Genomic DNA, 20,647 nt, shown 5'->3' on the forward strand with positions numbered 1-20,647 from the left:
GAGAGCAGATGGGAGAAGTGGAAGGCTGCTCGCTCGGGCCACCAGGAGGGAGAGGCAGAGGCTCCGAGCTGCCGTGCCATCGGGGTGCCCAAGTCCGGGGGGACCGCAGCGAACAGTCCGTTCGCAGCCCGGCCCATCTCCTGTCTGTGTGCACCATAGGTTTGAGCTGATGCGCATGTGCTGGCAGTACAACCCCAAGATGAGGCCTTCCTTCCTGGAGATCATCAGCAGCATCAAGGACGAGATGGAGCCCGGCTTCCGGGAGGTCTCCTTCTACTACAGCGAGGAGAACAAGCCGCCCGAGCCGGAGGAGCTGGACCTGGAGCCGGAGAACATGGAGAGTGTCCCCCTGGACCCGTCGGCCTCCTCGTCGTCCCTGCCTCTGCCTGACAGACTCTCAGGACACAAGGCCGAGAACGGCCCAGGCCCTGGCGTGCTGGTCCTGCGAGCCAGCTTCGATGAGAGACAGCCTTACGCGCACATGAACGGGGGCCGCAAGAACGAGCGGGCCTTGCCTCTGCCCCAGTCTTCGACCTGCTGATCCCTGGAGCCCGAATCCCGTGCAGACAGTAACGTGTGTGCACGCGGGGCGGCGGGTGGGGGGGAGTTCTAACAATCTAGCCACAGCCTCCTGTACCTCAGTGGATCTTCAGAACTGCCAATGCTGCCCGCGGGAGACGGCTTCTCTGCAGTAAACACGTTTGGGATGTTCCTTTTTTCAATATGCAAGCAGCTTTTTATTTCCCTACCCAAACCCTTAACTGACATGGGCCTTCAAGAACCTTAACGACAACACTTAATAGCAACAGAACACTCGAGAATCGAGTCTCCTCACTCCCCGTCTCTTCTCAGACCTGTCTCCCTCCCTCCCTCTCACATTTCTCTTTCTCTCTCACCTTTCTCTTTCTTTATGCTTCAAAATGGAAAAACCTTTGCCGCAAGTCCATCTGGGACGCCCTTTTGATCAGAGTAAGGAACTAACTGGCTGTCCCTCCCCGCGGCCCCACGTCACCCTGGACACACCTGCCTGTCACCGTAGGTCTTTATAAACATACACACACATGAACACATTGAGACGGATTTTTTTTAACTGTATCTCTCACCTTTTTAGGAACATACAAAATTGAAAAAGGGTCATCGTTCATTCAAGGTTGTTACCATTTTAATGCTGCCAAATTCTGCCAAATCCTTGACTTCCTCCCTCCCAGCCCCGCACCAATTCCCTTGTTCCCAGAGGCATGGGGCCAGCATGGCATCTAGTCTGCCTGCTGAGGCTGCAGTCCATCCGATCACCCCTGGTGTTCCTCTCCAGTCTTACATTCACGCAGGTCTAGTTGCTCCTGACTAGGTTAATATTGGGGAGAAGTGGGCAGATGGGGAGCTTCTCTCCATGAAGCCTAGGAGAGGCCGAAGCCTCCTACCCCGCACCCGCCCGCCAGCCCCCAGCAATTCTGGAGGAAACAGGCCCTGTGGAGAGTCTGGCAGACAGGCTTGAAGGGGAGGTCACGCACGTGCCAGTCTCCTGTCCCCCACCCCTCAACCCCAGCCCCCACTCCCGGCCCCCCAGGATGCAGACGGGAAGGAGTTTCCAGGGACTCAGCCCAACTGTTGGTGCAGGTTTGCAAGGAAAGAAATTCAAACACCACCACAACAGTAAGAAGAAAAGCAGTAAACAGATTCAAGCATTCTAAGCTTTGTTGACATTCTCTCTGTTACTAGGACTTCTTCATGGGTCTTACAGTTCTATGTTAGACCATGAAACATTTGCATACACATCGTCTTTAATGTCACTTTTATAACTTTTTTACGGTTCAGATATTCATCTATACGTCTGTACAGAAAAAAAAAAGCTGCTATTTTTTTTTGTCCTTTATCTTTGTGGATTTAATCTATGAAAACCTTCAGGTCTACCCTTCTTCCCTTTCTGCTCACTCCAAGAAACTTCTTATGCTTTGTACTAGCGTGCGTGACTTTCTTCCTCTCTTCCCAGTAACCAATACTTCTATAACATAATTTGCCATGAACTGTTTGATGCCTTTTTATAAACACTCCCTCCCCTCCCCGCTCCCTCTACCCGTTAGCTCCGTTCTAACCCATAGGCTCTGTGGGCACGAGGCTGGCGCAGGAAGCAGGCTGGGGGTGGTGGGCGCCCCCCCAGTGGGAAGGCCCCCCCCACTCCTCAGCCTGCTCCCACACAGCGCTGGAGTCTGTTACAGTGCAAGACATGATACAAACTCAGGTCAGAAAAAAAAAAGGTTAAATATTTCGCACATCCTTGTTCAGTGTTTCAAGTCACCGTTGTTGGAAAGTCTCACCTTCTCTTGCCCTCACCTTTGTTTCGGTTGTGACACACATATATCTATTTTTTTAATTCTTGGGTACAACAGCAGTTTTAGCTGCAGACACTAGGCATCTGGATTACTAGTTTTTGGGGTTTGGGGTTGTTTTTTTTTTTTCATTTTTTTAAAATGGATATTTAATCCTTCCCATCCCACGAAAAAGAGCTGCTGAGTCCAAGGGTGCAGTGGAGCAGGGCTTCCGCCACCACCCTCCTGACCAACCTACCTGTCTTTAGAACCAGAAAATCCCCAGGCACCTCCTTGGCACTGCAGGGGGCGCAGGGTGTGCAGGGGCAGCCGCCTCCTCCAGGCTGTCAACCAGCCTCCCACTGCCCCCCATGTCCGTGGCCAGAGGGCTGGGTCGGGGTGAGCGCAGAGCCGCAGTGGCTGGGGAGCCCCTCTGCTCGCTCCCAGGGGACCAGGGCCCCAGCCTGGCCTGCTTTTCCTTGGCCAGGAATCCAAGTCTTCGGGGGCCTGGGGGTCTTGTTTTGTTTAGTTTTTAGCACTTCTCACCAGAGTGATGACAGCGCACAAGTTGCTTCTGGGATGGAAATGTTTAAATTATGAGTAAGAACAAAGCTAAAATATGAGGATTACTAGTTGTGACTGGAGATTAAACACGAGAAAGCAAGTGCATAGTGCGTTTCTGCTTGTCTGGAGCTTCAGTCCTACAATATTCTCTAGCCTCTGTTCCATAGTTTTTTCCCTTAAAAAAAAAATGAGAAAAAAGAAAAAAGTTAATTAAGAAGGTATTATATGTAGGAGTTTTCTTTTAATTTATTTTGTGATATCAGTTTCAATCACTGTAAAGAAGCCCCATTATGAATTTAAATACTGAGAAAAGGGTTTTGTGTGTATGTGTGTAAGACAGGACAGTTTTTGGGTTTTTTGGGTTTTGTTTTTGGGTTTTTGTTTTGTTTTTCAAACATTTATCTACCTCACTCTTATTTTTTATATGTGTATATATACAAAAGAATACATCTCACATTTCTCAGCACCTGACAATATGCCGTTGATACTGGTAACCTCATCTACACCACAGGCCACACACACCAGGCGAGGCAGGGAGAGGCCAGGCTGTATTCCTGGGTCGAAGCAACACTAATACACCTCTCCACTTATGTCAGACAGCTTGCCTTTTTCTGGGATATCTCGTTTTGTGTTGCTTTTGTTCTTCTCCTAACTTGGTTTCCTAAGAGGTTGTGAGGTGTTAGGATTTCCTTCCTCTCGGCCTGGTGTGTTGGGGGTGGGGGGGCGGGGCGGGCTGCACTCTGCTGTCTGCTGGGAGGTGAGCAGAGGGCCAGAGCATGCAGTGGGGGAGGGGTGCTGCTGCTTGGCAGTCCCAGGCCGGCTGTCTTTAAACCAGCCTCTGTGCAGATTGAATGACAAACAGATTCTGTCATTGGAAGAGCACTCACTTCCTTGGTTTTGAGCACTGGAAGTACTGAGGGGGGCAGGCAGGCAGTTTCTGGGTTAGGATCATACCTGGCAAGGTGCCACGGTGGCGTGGCCCAGGCCTGCTCCAGGTGGGGACAGGATGTCATTGCGCTGGGTCCATCTTATGGTGCAGCCACGTCAGTACTCTTGAGAGCTCAGTCCGCCAGGCCTCCTGCTGGAGAATGCAGAGGTTCCTGATCTGCTAGCCAGTCCCATTCAGGATGTACAGAGAAGACAAGTCCCCCTCTCTCCAGATTGTTCATCCACTTCACCCTCACCTCCTCCTCCCCCAGGGGAAAACAGAGACCAAACCTCCAGGCTGGATAGGGGGGGCCGGTGGTCGGCGCCCAGCCTCCTGCTGGGGTGGTGTGCGACCCGCCGGAGCTGTGCCTTCATCCCGTCCTCCTGCTGCTCACAGGGGTGGACGGCACATGTCCCAATTCCAGCAGCTGCTCTCACAGGCACTGGTGACTCTATCTGGGAAACATGGTGGGGGTTTTCCCAAAGTGTGGATGGCTCCTTTCAGTTCCAGTACTGCAGTGAAGCTCAGGAGCACTCTTCCTCCTGCGAGAACACTATGCTCTCTTCCCAAGGCCCCTGGCATCTTAAGGTCACTGAGAAATACTGTTGGATCAGGGTTTTCTTCTTCCACACTGTAGATGACCCCTTGGAATAGTGGCCGCTCCTCTTTTGCACATACCTACCGGTTTCCACAACTGGATTTCTACAGATCATTCAGCTGGTTATAAGGGTTTTGTTTAAACTGTCCGAGTTGTTGGTGTCCTCTTGTTTTTGTCTTCTGTAGGTGGTTTTTCTTTAAGTAGAAAGAAAACATTAATAGTGTAGTGCCCATCATAACCAATGCTTCAGAAACACTTAAATAAAAAAAAATTTTTTTGCTTGTGTGATGGTGCAGTCATTTTACTGGACCAAACCACCCACCTTGACTATCCCAAGGCATCATCTATCCACAGTTCTAGCCTAATTTTATGCTGATTTTCCAATCTCTTCTTGATTTTTCTCTTTTGTACGCTCCAAATAATCTAATCAAGCTGAGTTGTGGCATTTTTCCATGCAACCTTCTTCTGACAGCGGCTCACACTGCTTGAAGTGACGTGAACCACTGAGGCACATCATTGAATTGATGTGAGCGTTAAAACATTAGCACACACGGCCCTTCCCTGAGGCAGCAGGAGCTGGTGTATTCTGGAGACACTGTCGAACTTCAGCTGTGTGACACCCAGACTACCCCAGCTCTCTCTTTATGGGATGTCATGACATTTGACACACAATTGGGATGTGCTTCCTCCTTGGAAGATAGAAGACCGTGTTCTTGGACAACACTGGCCTCTCCTTCCAGCATGTTTCTTGTGACTTGGGACAACATTTCAATGGTAGGAAAAGTGGCTTGGTAAAATTGGGGAAAAAAAAAAAAAAAGTGGCTATTGTGGAACTACCCAACGGCAAAATGCTTAGCAGTTGCGGCGTGCTGTGGTTGGGATAACAGATTTACAAGCCAAATATGATGCCAAACTCTAGGCCGGCTTGTTCCACCAAAGCCCCTTTCTCAGCAGCTCACCTCCATTGGCAGGTGGCTGCACATATGATGCAGGCTGCTGTTGCATCCTGTTGCTGGAAAGATCACACTAGCTCAGATCGGTGAGGAGTCTAGGATGCTTGGTCCCAGGTCCTCAGCTGTTACTGCTGGGTCTTCCTTGGGGGGGCTGGTGTCAAAGGCAACTCCTTTCCAAAACATAGGCCCCCCCTCCTGTTGACAGTAAAGCTCCACAGTATGCCTTGGCCCATTCCAGCAGTCCCACTAATGTATTTAAGGTCTGGGGTTTGTTCTTTTGTTACTGTTACTTTTGTGTTTGTTGGCTGTTTTTTTGTTTTTTGTTTTTTAAATTTCCTGGGCTAAGCAGCATTGGGAGATACGGACCAGATCCACTCTCTAAGCACCGGTTATGAAAGTCAACCTTTCTTATTCCCCTCTGACTAGTCGGTGGTACAAATGAGAATTTCAAGAGAGGATGTTGTTTAGATTGAACCTCTGTTGCCAGAGATGCTGAAGATACAGACCTTAGGCCTCCAGCTTACATGACTCGTTCACTTCAAGAAAAAGCAGACTGAACACTCTTTGACAGTGGGATGATGAGGCAGTAGGAAACCACTGTTAACAGGGTCATGACATGACATGAAGCCAAGAATGGCAAGCAGAAGGGTATGGGGTTGGGAAGAAGTGTGGGCCATGTTTTGAACTTGATGGTTTCTGAAGGTATCAGACCACATCAAGTCTCAACAGTCATCCATGGGCATTTGGTTTCAACAAAGAAACTGACATCCTCCTTTGGAAACTGTTGTTGCAGAGTTCAGTGAAATCGTTCAAAGAACTCGAACTGCATTGCACCCGTCAGTTGTCAGTTCTGAGGCATGACGTTAGGGTTTTGTTTTATTTTGTTTATGCAAGAACATAATCACTCATCTGTATGTCCACGTTTGTGTGTGTCCACATCTTTCTGGTAAACATTGTTCTAATTAGTCACTCATTAGCGTTTTCAATAGGGCTCTTAAGTCCAGTAGATTACGGGTAGTCAGTTGACGAAGATCTGGTTTACAAGAACTAATTAAATGTTTCATTGCATTTTTGTAAGAACATAGAATAATTTTATAAAATGTTTGTAGTTTATAATTGCTGAAAATAATTTAAAGACACTTTTTTTTCTGTGTGTGCAAATATGTGTTTGTGATCCATTTTTTTAGGACACCTGTTTACTAGCTAGCTTTACAATATGCCAAAAAAAAAAAAAAAAAAAAAAAAAAGGATTTTTCCCTGACCCAGGCCGTGGTTCACCCTCTTTTCCCCCATGCTTTGTGCCCTAGTTTATAACAAAGGAATGATGATTTAAGAAGTAGTTCTGTATCTTCAGTATCTTGGTCTTCCAGAACCCTCTGGTTGGGATCATCTTTGGTCATTTCCCTTTGGAGTGTAGCTACTTTAACAGAGAGAACCTCATTGGCCAAGGACACAGCAAAGGTGTTGCAGCTCAGCAGTGCGTTTGGCACTCCTGAGTATCTGGTTTGGTTGGTTTGGTGGTTCCCATTGTCGTGCAATGCCCAGAGAGGGAAGGACTTGATGGCACAACTAATGGTTTCACAGTGATCACAGCATACATACAGACTTATCACATGAATGATGGTAATTCTGGTGCACACAGGCCGTTTGCTTACATGCCTCATATTGTGATTAGCGCTTTGTTATAACAAGGAAGAGACCCTATTTATTTTATTTAAGGCAGAACACTGAAGACACATTTTTCTAGTCCAAAACAAGTCCTTTTCAATAAAAACTACACACATGAAAATGTGTTTCAGTTGGACTCCATTTCCTCTAACTCCCAATGGATTATTGGCCATGTCTACACTTCTCCACAAAAATCTCTATCATTAGAAACATCTGGATGCTTTGCACTACATGGGAGAAAGGTCCAGAAACATTTTTGTTTTCAACTGTTCAGTCAGATGTTTGGCGTTGCATAGACACATCCACAGGTGGAATAGATGCTTGGCAAAAACACCTGTCTGCTTTCTAAGCCAGTGAGGTTGAGGTGAGAGGTTTGCCAGAGTATGTCTACCTCTGGGACAAAAAAACAAAAAAACAAAAAAAACAAAAAAAACAAAAATCAAACCAGAAGGCGCAATGGAATGGATGCATCGCAAATAATGCATTTTCTGAGTTTTCTTGTTTAAAAAACGTTTTTTAAAAAAGTAAAAAAAAAAAAAAAGTAATAACATGGCCAATTTGTTACATAAAATGACTTTCTGTGTATAAATTATTCCTAAAAAAAAAAATTCCTGTTTATATAAAAAAAAATCAGTAGATGAAAAAAATTTCAAAATGTTTTTGTATATTCTGTTGTAAGAATTTATTCCTGTTACTGCGATATACTCTGGATTCTTTACATTATGGGAAAAAAAAAGAAACTTTATCTATTTTGAATGGCTGAAGCTAAGGCAACTTTAGTTTCTCTTACTCTGCTTTTTTCTAGTAGTTAAAGTACTACATGGTTTAAGTTAAATAAAAGAATTCTGTATGCATTTTTGGTCTCTGATTTCGTTCCTCTCCCTTTCTGGAAGGATCACCACGCTTCTGAGGCAGGGAAGCTGAGCTACGTGTGGCATGTGTGTTCACACATGTCGCTTGGAGGTGTTCTGTGTGAAGGCTTTGCTTTATTTCTGACAGCTGAACCTTCTCAGCATGCAAATTGCTGGGGAAGACAAGGAAGCTATTCTGTTTCTCACTCCATTAAATCAGCTAGAAGAAAATCTGAATACATAAAATATAGAAATCTGTTTTTGACTGATTTGGAGACTTTTCCTCTATCTTCCACTGACAAGTCAGGCCAGGGCAGGTTTGCTGTAGGTGACTCTGGGACAAAGGACTTAAACTTCACATTTCCTGTCCTGGCTGGTACCTCACAGCCACCATACCTACTCAGGACGCAGGGGAGAAGTAAGCAAGCACACAGAGGACGTGGCTCGCTGGAGGTGTTCAGAAGGTTACCTTCTAGCTGATGATCTTGGCCTGTCCCCGGGCCTCTACCATCCAGGCATCTTTTTTTTTCCCCCAGGGGAAATGGCCATAGTAAAAAATGTGAATATATGTTCAAAGGAAACAAGCTGTAAGTGTTGTGGAATCACACCAGAGATGTATAGACACATCAGGAGGGCAAGCTGATCATTTCACTGAACTTTGATCATAGGAAACTACTCCAGGAACAAAGCCAGGCCACCATATAAAAAGTCTAAAGAGCCAGGTGAAGGCGGGAGACAAAGGCCACAGTTATTTAAGATCTAGTGAGTCTCACAGTTATTTGGATCTAAAGACAAAAGGCCTTTCTCAGAAGATTCTCTCAAGCCCTTGGTGTTGCCCTGGGGTTTTTGTTCACCATTGTCACGGAGTAGCTGGCACTCAATGGTCAAAGTAGCTCAAGGCTCATTTCCAAGGTACATATGAGCAAGCCTATGAGCGGCCAGCAAGGGGGACCCAGGAGTCCATCGTGGCGCTCCTATGTGCCCAGGCAGGTAAACCTGTGCTTTCAGCTAGCTGCGGCACCCTGGCCACCTGTCCTCAGCCCCAGGCAGCAGCAGTCTCTTCTCTGGGTAAAGGTGCTGAGTCTTCACAAGTGCTAACACCTCCTCTACCATGCCAATTTAAGGCCATAGATCCAGTGGGGCTCTGTGTGTATCTACCCCTTACAGGTCCAGCTACAAGCCCGCACTTGGGTGTGTCTGTACAGGATGCATTCATCACTGATGGAATGGTTTCACCGGATGTTCACAACTCTGCAAAGGAAGGATTTTTTTTTAATAGATAACCAAGCACGCAGAAGTGCCCAGAGACGCCCCCCATCCCCCAGTAAGTGACCATCCCCCGAGTTCAAGCTGCGTCAGCTTTCAAACAGACTCAGAACCACCACGTATCAGCCACAAGTAAACAGGCCCCAGTAGGCACCAATAGCAGATGGCAGGCTGCTTAGACCAGGAGGTGAATGGGGCCTTTGGGATTCTTCCTCAAGAACACCGGAGGGCACACAGGGAGAGATGATAACGTTCACCAAGAGGGAATATCTTGGTGGGCCTCCCCGTTGAGGTGACATTTGAAAGTTTATAAAATGTGTATGTGTATGGCTTGGTGCCAAGCAATCTGAAATAACACTGAGACAGGGTCTCAAGGCCCCCTGCTTGCCCCGGGCCTGAGACAGAAGCTACAATGCGAGAGGGGGACAGGGCTCTGGGTAGCAGGTGTTTGCCTACAAATGCAGAAGGGTCTCCACGTTAACAACCGTGCAGCTGGACCTACACATGCTGGCCATACCATCCCACCCCACTTGGCTGGCTTTGGTCTGCTGCAAAGTGACTCTGATCTGTTTTATGTCAAATAAGCCAGTTTTCATTTGCAAAAAGGGTTCTGTAAAGTCTGTACCAAAGGCTCAAGTATGCTAGAGAGCTAATGATAAAACAAGCAAGGCCTGCCCGGTTCCTTTGTTATTATTAAGTTGCAAATGCTTTTCCTTATAGTAATGGGCAGCCCCGGTGGCGTGGCGTGATCCTGGAGACCCTGGATCGAGTCCCACATGGGGCTCTCTGCATGGAGCCTGCTTCTCCCTCTGCCTGTGTCTCTGCCTTTTTCTCTCTCTCTGTGTCTCTATGAATAAATAAATAAAATCTTAAAAAAAAAAAAAGAATCTAGACACTAAGTAAACGATGTTTTTTTTTAGATGTAATTATGTGAAAGTGATAGCTGTGAGCACAACACCATAACAAGAAATTTCCCAGACCTTAGCCACCTCAACCCCTTCCCCCCAAAATCAATGTATCTCAATGGATGTTTGCCCCCAGAAAACACTAAACATGTAAGACCTTGCTCTGAGCAACTTGGCACAAGACCCAGAGCAGTGCTTGCCCAAAGGCAACATGACAGCTGAAAAGGGGAGATTCTCTTTCTAAAAAGTAGGGATAACACCCAACATGGCAGAGAAGCCAAACCTAGCTAGTATTCTTTGCTTTAAGAGCAAATACTACTAATAGCAATATAAAATAGCACAGCTGCCATGGAAAACTGTATGGCAGTCCCTCAGAAACTTAAATGTAGGATTACCTTATGATCCAGCAATTCCACCTTTAGGGATATAAATAAAGGAACTGAAACTGGGGACTCTACATATCTTTGCACACCAGTGTACACAGTTGTAGTATTTCCAATAACCAAAAGGTGGAAGCAACCCAGTGTCCACCAAAGGATGAATGGATAAACAAAATGTGGTCTATATATACAATGAAATATCACTCAGCCTTAAAAAAAAGGAAATTCTGATACACGTGGATGAACCTCGAAGACATTATCCTGTGCGAAATAAGCCAGTCACAAAAGGACAAAGAGTGTCCTTTACACGAGGTCCTTAGAGTAGTCAAATTCAGTGATGGAGGGTGGAATGATGGTTGCTAAGGGCTGGGGGGAGGGGAGATGTGGTTTATTGGGGACAGAGTTTCAGTTGGCAATGTTGCGAAAGTTCTAGAGATAGATGGTGGTGATGACTGCACAAGTGAATGTACACAAACAGTGAATTGGTGAAAAGGGTAAATTTCATGTATGTATGTTAAACACAATTTTTTTAAAAGGAGAAAAAAAGAAAAACCAAACACTAGAGACTCAGTGATCAGAAGCTGCACACAACACCTGGATGCATGAGTCTGGGGGCCAGAAAGGGGGTATTGAGCGGCCACTCCACCTGTATTTCCCCCTGGCGAGCTGGTCACAGATCAACCCATCACATACAGCTCTGCCCAACAGGTCTGTGGCTTTGGCAATCTGGGCAGGATCACACTGGCTCCTACACAGTTTTAAAAGAAAAAAAAAAAATTACTAGGATTTCATTTTATTGTCAAGAAAACCATAACTGAAGCTAGTTAATCCCTTGTGAAATGTCTGCCTTTGAGTGTTCTTCTTTCTTCTGACAATAAAATAACCCTTTGTGATTTCTTTGGGCTAATTCAGAGCTTTCTTCCTCTGTGTAAAAGGTTTTACAAGCCATTTTTTAAAAGTCTCTTAAAGCACAGTTGAACTCTGCACACAAGATTGAAACATTTAATTTTCTCTAAAGAGGCAATCCCCCAACTGGCCCCCCTGGGCTGGAATCACCGAGGTTGAGTTTTCTGCAAACCAGGCTTTGAGCTCAGGCTTTCTCATCTCCTCCAGCATGTCCTGGATGATGACTTGCAGGGCTTTTCCCAGCACGCTGGCTGGGAGCCAATGGGATAACGGAGGCACGTGGATGAGTGCCGCGCGTCCATTTCCATGATGCAAAGACAGGTAGTAGGTGTACTCGCAGACGTATCTGCAACCACACGAAATGCCATGTTGTTACTCCCTGGGACAACCTCTAACCCCAGAAAAATATAAAGGGACAATGCAGCATCCCCAACGCACGAGGAAGTCCCACTGCCACCCACGGAGGCAGGTTTTGCTGCTCTGCCTCTGAATGACCCCTTTGCTGGGAATGAGCCAGGAAGAGGCTGATTCTTGGTCTCATGGTCCCACAGCCAGCAAGTGGCGGGGCCTGGGAAGGGGCCCGATTTTCAAGCAACCACTCCATGACACCTTTACACCCCGAACCCCTCTCATTCATGTCTACTGAGTCACTGTACAGTGATTCGCTGCATATTCATTCTTGGGGGGGGTGGGGGGGGTGGAGGAAAACTACCTACTGGGGGCCAGAGTTGAGAGACCAGGGCGAATTTATCTCTACGTGGGGCTAAAGCAGTACAGTGAACTCACACCCGGGCCCAATAAAGAGAAACAAAGCATCCACAAAACGCTGGTGGCCCTCGAGACACGCCTTCCCGTCTTGCCGCCTGTCCACGCACCGGAGGCCGGGCCGGGCCGGGCCGGGCCGGGGCGGGGCGGGGCGGGCGGAGACCCGGGCGCGGGGTCATCGCGCACGTGGGCAGCAGCCGCCCCGGGGCGGCCAGTGCCCAGCCAGTTGGCACGGGGCGGCCTCCGCACGACCGGACGCCCGCGGGACGTACGTACCTGCCGGCATCTCCAGAAACGGCCACGGCCACGCCCTCCGGGGCCGCGCGCTGGCTCGCCGCCCTCGCGATGACCCCGGACGCGACCACTTCCGGGCCGCCCGGAAGGCACTCCCCGCGCGCCGGCCGGAAGCCCCGGACGTCGGCGTCCCGGTAGCCGCGGTTCTTGGCGCGCCGCTCCAGGAGGATGGCCTTGGCCGAGGCGTCCAGGCCCACGTGCACCGCGAGCTGCGCCAGTAGACGCGGCAGCCGGGGGTTAGGGAAACCGAGGCCGGCGCTGCTCCCCGGGCTCGGGGGCGCCTGGGGGCTCGGCCGAGTGGGGGCCTCGGCGCCCCGGGGTCCACCCCCCCCCCCCCCCCCCCCCGTCGGGCTCCCCGGGGAGCCTGCTTCCCCCGCGGCCTGCGTCTGCCTCGCCCTGTGCCTCTCATGAGTGAATAAACGAAATGTGTTTGTTTTCAAGGCCCAGATCTGGCACGCGAGCTCCAGGCTTCCCCGCTGACCTGCCCTCATGAACGCGCCGGAACGGGAGACAGCTGGAGACCGACCCGCGTGGCATTTACTGGGGCTCCTTTGATCCGGGCAGATGCTCTCGCAGGGCGGTGCTCGCCCCTTGTTTTCCCGGGGGGTCGCCCGTCGCCAAGACTAGCACCGGAGGAGCTTAGCGTTTCGGGGGAATCTTCCATCTCTTTTGTGAAACTCTGATATAAAGGAGTTAGTGACCATGTGATAAAATATGGTTAGGATTTTGAGAGCTGATTATTATTTTTCCTCTTTGAAAAAAATAGCCACAGAGCGTTTTATCAAAACACCCAGGACGATTGTCTTCACGGTTTGGCGGTGTGTGTTGTGTTAACCTCATCATCCGGCCTTCCTCCTCCGTGGATATTTGTACCAGTTTTTAAAATAATGACTCTGTTTGGATTTAAAAAAAAAAAAAAAAAGCCAGGTGTGATGGAGATGGGACCTCTGCCGATGGGCCATCCTCCCAGCCGCTCTTCCAGGCCCCAAAAGTCCTTGTCTCTAGCTTCACCTCAGGGCCAACCTGCCCTGTCTGAGCAGGGCTGGGAAATAACCCAAGGGCCTAGCCGTTGGGTGGAAACTATCTTTGAGTCCTGGCAAGGAATAGAGATTCCATGGATTTTCCTCCTTTTCTCTCTCCCAAATCTTCTTCCAAGATCCACTCTGAATTTTAACTTAAACTTTTACGAACAGACCCAGAACCTTAGAAAAGTGGCTGGGACCATACTGGCGGGGACACGGGAGCTGCGTGCACCTCAGTCAGCCACCCTAGGTCGGGGGTCCAGAGGTTCACAGGCCCTGTAGCTCCACCACGTCATCACCCCTCACCCCACCCCACCCCCCAGCCTCAGGGCCTTCCCGGCCATCATTTACTTGTGGTTGAAGATCCTCCCAGATTCTGGTGACCCTCTGCTTCACCTCCCTGTAATCTACAGGCAGTTGAAGAATCCGCAGCTCCACCTCCATGCCGCTGTTCAGGCCCAGCTTGGACAGCTCCTGCAGGAAGAAACAGGTAGACTCACCTTTCTTTTTTCTTTTGCTTTGCTTTGCTTTGCTTTTTTTTTCTTTTCTTCTTTTCTCTTTTTCTTTTTCTTTTCTTTTCTCTTCTTTCTTTCTTTCTTTCTTTCTTTCTTTCTTTCTTTCTTTCTGGAAGGATTTTATTCTTTCCTTTTCTTCTTTTTTTCTCTAAGACTTTATTTATTCATGAAAGACCCAGAGAGAGAGGCAGAGACACGGGCAGAGGGAGAAGCAGGCTCCCTGCGGGGAGCCCGATGCAGTACTCGATTCTGGAACTCTGGGATCACGCCCTGAGCTGAAGGCAGATGCCCAATCACTGAGCCACCCCGGCATCCCTAGACTCACCCTTCCTGATGGAGGGCTGGGAGAGTCCCTGAAAAGCTAACCCTGGACTCTCTCACTCTGTGCCCAGGGGCCTTCTGTGGGCCTTGACCCTGCCCTCAAGGAGCTCACAGGGCTGCTGCTGTGAGGGGCCCGCAGGAGCCACAGTTCTTGCCTCTCAAGGTCCTGGAAAGCCTGTCCCATTGAGATGTAGATACACCTGAGGGATATTGACCTAGCCTGCTAGAACATTGTCTGCAAAAGGGAGGCAGGGGAGATGTAGAGAGCAGATGGGAGCAAGCCAGATGAAGAAGCAGGGGAAAGGGGTGCCGGGCAGGGACTTCAGAGACATGGGAGCACGAGGGCGAGTCTTTGGGAAAATGGTGTGACTTGGCGCTGGGCAGTGGGCGTGGGGCAGTGGAAGCCTTCTTCCGTGTGTCCTGCACCTCCAAGGACAGGATGGTTAGCACCGCTGGACTCAGCTGAGCATTAACTGCCTGTAGCACCACCAGCATTTTGACAAGTAACCCACCAACACCAAGGGTGTATCGGGGAGCACTACACATGGGGAAAGATGGGAACAGCAGCTAGAAACGTCTGTGAGAGCCAGACTGAGTGCTCAGCTAGAGGCTGGACTTTAGCTAAAGCAGAAGGGAGCCAGCAAAGGATTGTGCACAGGGAACCAATGGGTCAGAGCTGCCTCCTAAGAGGATAGAGGTGGGAGTGGGCTTGCTGGGTATCACAAGGACTTTGGACCTGCTGAGTTTGAAGGGGAGGGACCCGATTCCTTGGATCTGTGTGTCTGGAGCTCACAGAGAGGATCCTGGGAAGACAGCGGCATGTCAGGACTGCTAAAACATGGGTCTAGGTGAAATCCGGATGGAGTAGGGTGGGGTGACGGGGTGGCAGAGAGAGGAAAGCAGGGCTGTGGAGAAAAGGTCAGGGAGCAAGCGCCCTCCTTCACAGGTGGGAGTCTGGAAGGAAGGAAGCCAGGGAGTGAGATGTTAGGCATGTGCTAGTCCCCATTGGGAAACGTTAAATCAGGAACCTAGGCCCAGTCCTTTCCCTGCTCCAGGAGCCGTGCTTGTCACCAGGATGGTTTGGGATTAGCACCTCTGTTTTCCCTGACTCCCTTCCCTGGCACTTCAGGACATCCAGGAGTGTGCATCCTTGGATGGAGGCTGCAGCCGGGGTTGTCAGGCCTGCCCAAAAGGTCACAGGCAGGACATCCCAGGGCCCTGCCCTCGGCTTCAGAGGAGACAGGCAGGGACAATGTGCCCCCTGCGGGTCTGCCTCTGCTGCATTGTGGGGGGCACTTCTGACTTTCTGGTGTCTGGGTCAGTCCTCGACCAGCTCAGCCTTCCTGAGGGGCTCTGCTCCAAACCCAGTTCCCTCACCTGGCTCCAGTTTTGTTCTCTTCCAAAAGTAAGCACCTAGATCACATCCCCATTTGGGGCCTGAAGGGGGAATTCCTTTGCCCGACTCTGGTGGTGGGAGGTGGGGAGGAGGACCAGTGGCCTGGACGACTGTGGAGGAAGCAGGCCAAGCCTCCACGTGGACATTGCAAGGGCCAGACACACCAAGGGGGTTCCAACTCCTGTGTCCCCACCTTGCCCCCCACCTTCCTGCGGGGAATGAGTGAGACAAGGAGCAGGGAGGCTGCACAGGGCCCGGCCCCTCCGGCTGCTCCCGGTGCAGGAAGCAAGGCCTGCTTCTCAGAACCCAAACATCTGCGAAGAACTAGTTTCTTCTACTTGGTGGGGTCCTTACGGGGTCTGACTCTGAGCAAAGGCTGCAGAAGAGCTCCAGAACCAAATGGAGTTGCCTGGGAATCTGCTTTCAGAGCTGTCCCCTGAGAAGCTGCAGTGGCTCAGTCATCAGTGGAAACGTCGATGACTTATGCTCACTAAGCCTGCAAAGGCGCTACGCCGGAGAGGTGGGCACATCCACCCTGAGCCAGGCAGGCCCAGTCGGGCCCAGCAGCCAGCCGGCTCAGCAGTGACTGGTGAGCGCCTCCTCTTCACAGAGGAATGCAGGCAGCTCCGCCTCTGGGTTGGCATGTGTAAGCCCAGGCCAAAGCAGGCCACAGCAGGAAGGGGGGGCGGGGGGCTTTTTTTCCCTACCTCAGCTTTTTCTTGCCACCCCATACCAAGGCAGTTGAGAGGAGAGGAGAGAGAAAGCAAACCCCTGGACATTTTATAGGTGTCCCAGCCGCTGCCTGGGTCCGGGACCAGCTTTTGGGGGCTCCCTTGCATGAGTTTCCTGTGGCTGTCACAACAAAGTGGGTGGCTGAGGACCACACTTGATTATCCAAGCCTGGAGGAAAGAAGTCCAAAATCAAGGTGTCGGCAGGAACACACTCCCTCTGAACCTGTAGCCTCACCTGCTCCTTCCAGCTCTCGAGAGCCCCAAGCAGCCCTGGGCTCCTGCAGGGTCTCTGCAGGCCTTCCTGTCATCTTCCCTCTGGGTGAGTCTGTCTCTGAGTCCAGGTTCCCCATTTTATAAGGATGCTTCACCCCTAACACTGTCTGAGGCTGTGCTTCGCAGAGGCTCATGGCATCACTCCTGCCAAAGTAGAAAGTGCAGGGAAGCCAAACTGTAGCCTCCTCGGAATTCACAGAGCCGGCGTGGGATGGACAGCATTCCACATGTGACCTGACACCTCTGTTGTTTTTGTTCTGGTTTGTTTTTTAAAGATTTTATTGGGGCGCCTGGGTGGCTCATCAGTTAAGCATCTGCCTTCAGCTCAGGTCATGATCTCGGGTCCGGGGATGGAGCCCTGCATCCCTGCATCGGGCTCCCTGCTCAGTAGGAAGCCTGCTTCTCCCTCTGCCACTCGCCCTCCTCATGGTCGCTTGCGTGCTCTCTCTCTCTCTCTCAAAATAAATAAATGAAGAAGACGAGGAGGAAGAGGAAGAGGAGGAGGAGGAAGAAGAGAAACCAGAGCCTTTCTTTCTCTGCCAGATGAGGACACAGCCAGAAGGTGACCACCTGCAAGCCAGGTAGACGGTTCTCACCAGAAACCAAATCTGCCAGCACCTTGATCTCAGGCTTCCAGCCTCTAGAACTGTGAGAAATAAATGTCTGCTGTTTAAACCACCCAGGCTATGAAATTTTGTTATGGCAGCTCGAGCAGACTGATACAGGGGCTTCAGGTCAGTAAGGAGATGGGGCCTAGCGGAGTCTCAGATGCTTGCCCACTCATCCATCCGGCTCTTTATGGAGCTTGAAAGTGCCACACACAGTCAGGGACTGCAGTCAGAATCTGATTTGGGATATTGAGGAACTTTTTCTAACTTGAAATTATGGAGAGAGTCTCCAGGTACTGCCTCATGTGGACAATCAGCTCACTCTCTCATTCCCTCCCTCTCTCTCTCTCTCTCTCTCTCTCTCTCTCTCACACACACACACACACACACACACTTTGGTGTCCTGGGCCACCTACACAGTGCCCATGGCAGACAAAGGAATTTTACCAAATATAAGCCAACTTGATGATCGTCACCACCCTCAGCCTAGAACAAGTAGGGTGCGGGGCAGAAGGGGGGGCCCAACTACAGTGCCACAGGGAAAGGCATGGGCTTTGGGGTCAGGAAGACGCTGGTTTGAGACCTGGCTCTGCCAACTTCACTGGGTAAACTCAGGCATGTTATTTAGCCTTCGTGCAACTCCGTTTAATTCTCTGTGAAATGGGGAGAATGAAAAGTCGGAAGAGTTTTCATGACTATTGAATGAGAGGGTTCCCCCAAAAGTGCCCAGCACAGTGCCTGGCACATAGGGCTTTATATGAGGGATCAATGCTTATAATTAATCCATATTAATTTGAGAAAGGCATGCAAGGATTTATTGAAAGTGACATTTAGTAGAATTTGATGAGCCTGGGGCCTGTCAGAAGTGGTGAGTGGAACATTCTGCATAAGCAGAAGGCAGGCCTTCTTTCTGCCGAGAAGGGCTGGTTGCTTTAGCACACAGAGCGTAGGTTCTGTGCAAACGTGGAGGGAGCCAGGGGTTTGTGCCTCCCGGACTGGCACACTTTCTCAGCTAGAAGTGCAGAGTGTTTGTGCTTCTGGAGGGCAGGGACAGAGCCTAGTATAACCACCCTGACCACGGTAGAGTCCAGGGTGCTGTGCTAGCTCGAGGAATGACAAGGCCCCATGGGACGCTGAGCGCCCATGCAGAGCCTATAACCCCTCAAAAAAAACCTGAATCCCACCAGTTGCAAAGGTCCTGGGGAAGCAGGGAGCCCACCTTCTGTCTCCTTCTCCTACTTCTTTCTGTCTCCTCGCAGCCTGAAATCTGGTCACCAGGAACACATGGCAGTTTAACAAAGGGAAATGAAAGGAAGGAAAAAAGACACCAGTTGCTCTCTCAATTTTTTTCAAATCCACGGAGGCTGTGGCACCAACTGGTGTTGTAAAACACTTGCTGTTTTTCCAAAACGTGATGCTTCCCCTATCAGATGAAAGTTCGGGACTAGGACCAGCCAGCAAGAATGCATTTCTTCGTTCAGTCATTCAGGCTGCAGGGCTGCCTGTCCTCTGCTCAGGGCTTGGCATGCCTCAGAGGGTCACATTCTTAGAGGAGTTTCCAACTAGAAATGGGAAGTGATGACAGGATCCTGGTGGGAAGGCCTGGGTGGGCCTCCCACCCTGGGCTGCAGAAGCCCTGGGGTAAGAGAGAAGGAACCCAAATTCTGCTTCTTCCACTCCCAACTGTGTGAGTTTGGCCAAGTCATTGAAACTCGCTGAGCCTCAGTTTCCCCAGCTATCAGCCACAGTAAAACAGGACCTCCTTCATATGGGTTGCTGTAAAGGTTAAACTGTGCACAGGGGGTTGCAGTCTGAGAGGGCTGCATGGAGGAGGGGCCTCTGCCCAGGGCTTGGAGGATTAGCAGGAGAGTGCTAGGGAAAGCAAGAGGGAAGCTTGGAGATGTGTGCAGACACTCCTCTCTTCCTTCCTCCCTCCCTCCCCTCTTCCTCCCTCTCTCCCTCCCTTTGCAGTGAATTTATTGACACAGGAAAACCCCTGAGAAGGAATAAGTTAAAAAAAAATCAGGATCTCAGACTATTTCCTGGAGTCATTCATGGAAATGAAAACATACTGAAATGGGTATCCCTTGAGGGAAGAGTTGGGGTGATTCTTCTTTTATTATTATTATTATTGCAGTGTAAGTGACATATGTAGGAGAAATTCTCAACTCTTTCTATACTCTTTATAAGATTTTTACAAAGCATGTGTATACTATTTTTCTGGTTCTAAAAGCTTAAAAAAATAGTGCACTATTCAGACTAGCTGCTCCTGAAGAATGCTTGCTGTGTAGGGCACTAAGCCCAGCACCTCCCCACAACCCTCCTGATGAAGTGCTAACAATGCCCCTATTTTACAGATAAAGAAACTGAGGCCCAGAGAGGATATGTTTAAAAGAAGGCACCAGGACTGCTGGGTGGCTCAGTGGTTCAGCATCTGCCTTTGGTTCAGGGGGTTCAGGGCGTGATCCTGGGGTCCTGGGATGGAGTCCTCCGTTGGGCTCCCTGCAGGGAGCCTGCTTCTCCCTCTGCCTGTGTCTCTCATGAATAAATAAGTCTTCAAAAATAAAAATAAAAATAAATAAAGGTGGGAGGAATTCCAGGAAGTAGCCACAAAGGAGAAGTTATCGTAACAGTGAGGTCAACTGTTTAAGTAATTTAGGAAATCATAAGTGATTTGGGAAATCTGGGGGTTCTGTTTAAAGGTCACTCTCTGGACACCTGGGTGGCTCAGTCGGCTAAGCGTCTGCCTTTGGCTTAGATCATGATCTGAGGGTTCTGGCATCTGGGATGGAGCCCCGCATGGAGGGAGTGGTTCCTGCTCCATGAGGAGTCTGCTTCTCCCTCTCCCTCTGCCTGCTGTTTCTCCTGCTTGTGCTCTTGCTCTCTCTCTCTCAAATAAATAGATAAAATATTTAAATAAAATTTAAAAGATCACTCTCTTTTTCTTAACAATGCCAAGTTCCCTTCTCCATATGACAACTGTCTCAGCATACTCCCAATATCTTTTGAGTCATTCCTCCACACTCATGGGTCATGGTCTGAAAAATCCAGTAATAAAAAACAGAGACCCTATAATCCCCAAACCTCTATCTAGAGCAGCTGTCTCCAAGAATTTTGATCATGTGCCCCATTAGTAAAAAATTTTAGTGTGCATACATAGGCACATATACACATACACAAACACTATCATTAGCTGATGATGTCTTGACATCTCGAGGCATGATACACCCTTCAAGTAGGTTTCATTATTCCTAAGTGGATTTACATCTATATTTTCAATGGTTTTCTTAATTCCTCCTCTTTTGGCGAGGAGGCAATTTCTTATCAGATGGTCATTGTTTTTATGTAAAGACCTTAGCTGGCAAAGAGCTCGTTGGAGCGGTAGGAAGAGTATCA

The 20,647-nt window shown here is 49.5% G+C and overlaps 2 protein-coding genes and 1 long non-coding RNA gene across 8 annotated transcripts in view; 2 read left to right on the forward strand and 1 right to left on the reverse strand.

Moving 5' to 3' along the window:
- Positions 1-7,871, forward strand: part of IGF1R (insulin like growth factor 1 receptor) — a 302,025-nt gene extending 294,154 nt beyond the window's left edge. For all 3 annotated transcript variants that reach the window (XM_038532717.1, XM_038532719.1, XM_038532718.1), the window contains one exon: positions 160-7,871. In XM_038532717.1, the coding sequence (XP_038388645.1) occupies positions 160-541 (382 nt within the window). In that variant the 3' untranslated portion in view covers positions 542-7,871. The remainder of the gene's footprint in view (positions 1-159) is intronic.
- Positions 2,445-20,647, reverse strand: part of PGPEP1L (pyroglutamyl-peptidase I like) — a 58,524-nt gene continuing 40,321 nt past the window's right edge. For 2 of the 4 annotated variants that reach the window (XM_038532722.1, XM_038532721.1), the window contains exons 3-8: positions 13,758-13,880; positions 12,367-12,593; positions 11,066-11,671; positions 9,027-9,119; positions 3,825-4,590; positions 2,445-3,045 (exon numbers count right to left, since the gene is read on the reverse strand). In XM_038532722.1, coding sequence (XP_038388650.1) covers positions 11,422-11,671; positions 12,367-12,593; positions 13,758-13,850 — 570 coding nt within the window. In that variant the 5' untranslated portion in view covers positions 13,851-13,880 and the 3' untranslated portion in view covers positions 2,445-3,045; positions 3,825-4,590; positions 9,027-9,119; positions 11,066-11,421. Of the gene's footprint in view, positions 3,046-3,824; positions 4,591-9,026; positions 9,120-11,065; positions 11,672-12,041; positions 12,247-12,366; positions 12,594-13,757; positions 13,881-20,647 lie in introns of those variants that run through there. The other 2 variants (XR_005356937.1, XR_005356936.1) reach the window with 2 other exon arrangements.
- Positions 12,487-17,330, forward strand: LOC111095201. The gene is made up of 3 exons (XR_005356940.1): positions 12,487-12,620; positions 12,826-13,896; positions 17,119-17,330. It is a non-coding gene; the product is annotated as an uncharacterized LOC111095201 (long non-coding RNA).

The sequence above is a fragment of the Canis lupus genome, chromosome 3 (assembly GCF_011100685.1).
Source record: "Canis lupus familiaris isolate Mischka breed German Shepherd chromosome 3, alternate assembly UU_Cfam_GSD_1.0, whole genome shotgun sequence".
NCBI lineage: Eukaryota > Metazoa > Chordata > Mammalia > Carnivora > Canidae > Canis > Canis lupus.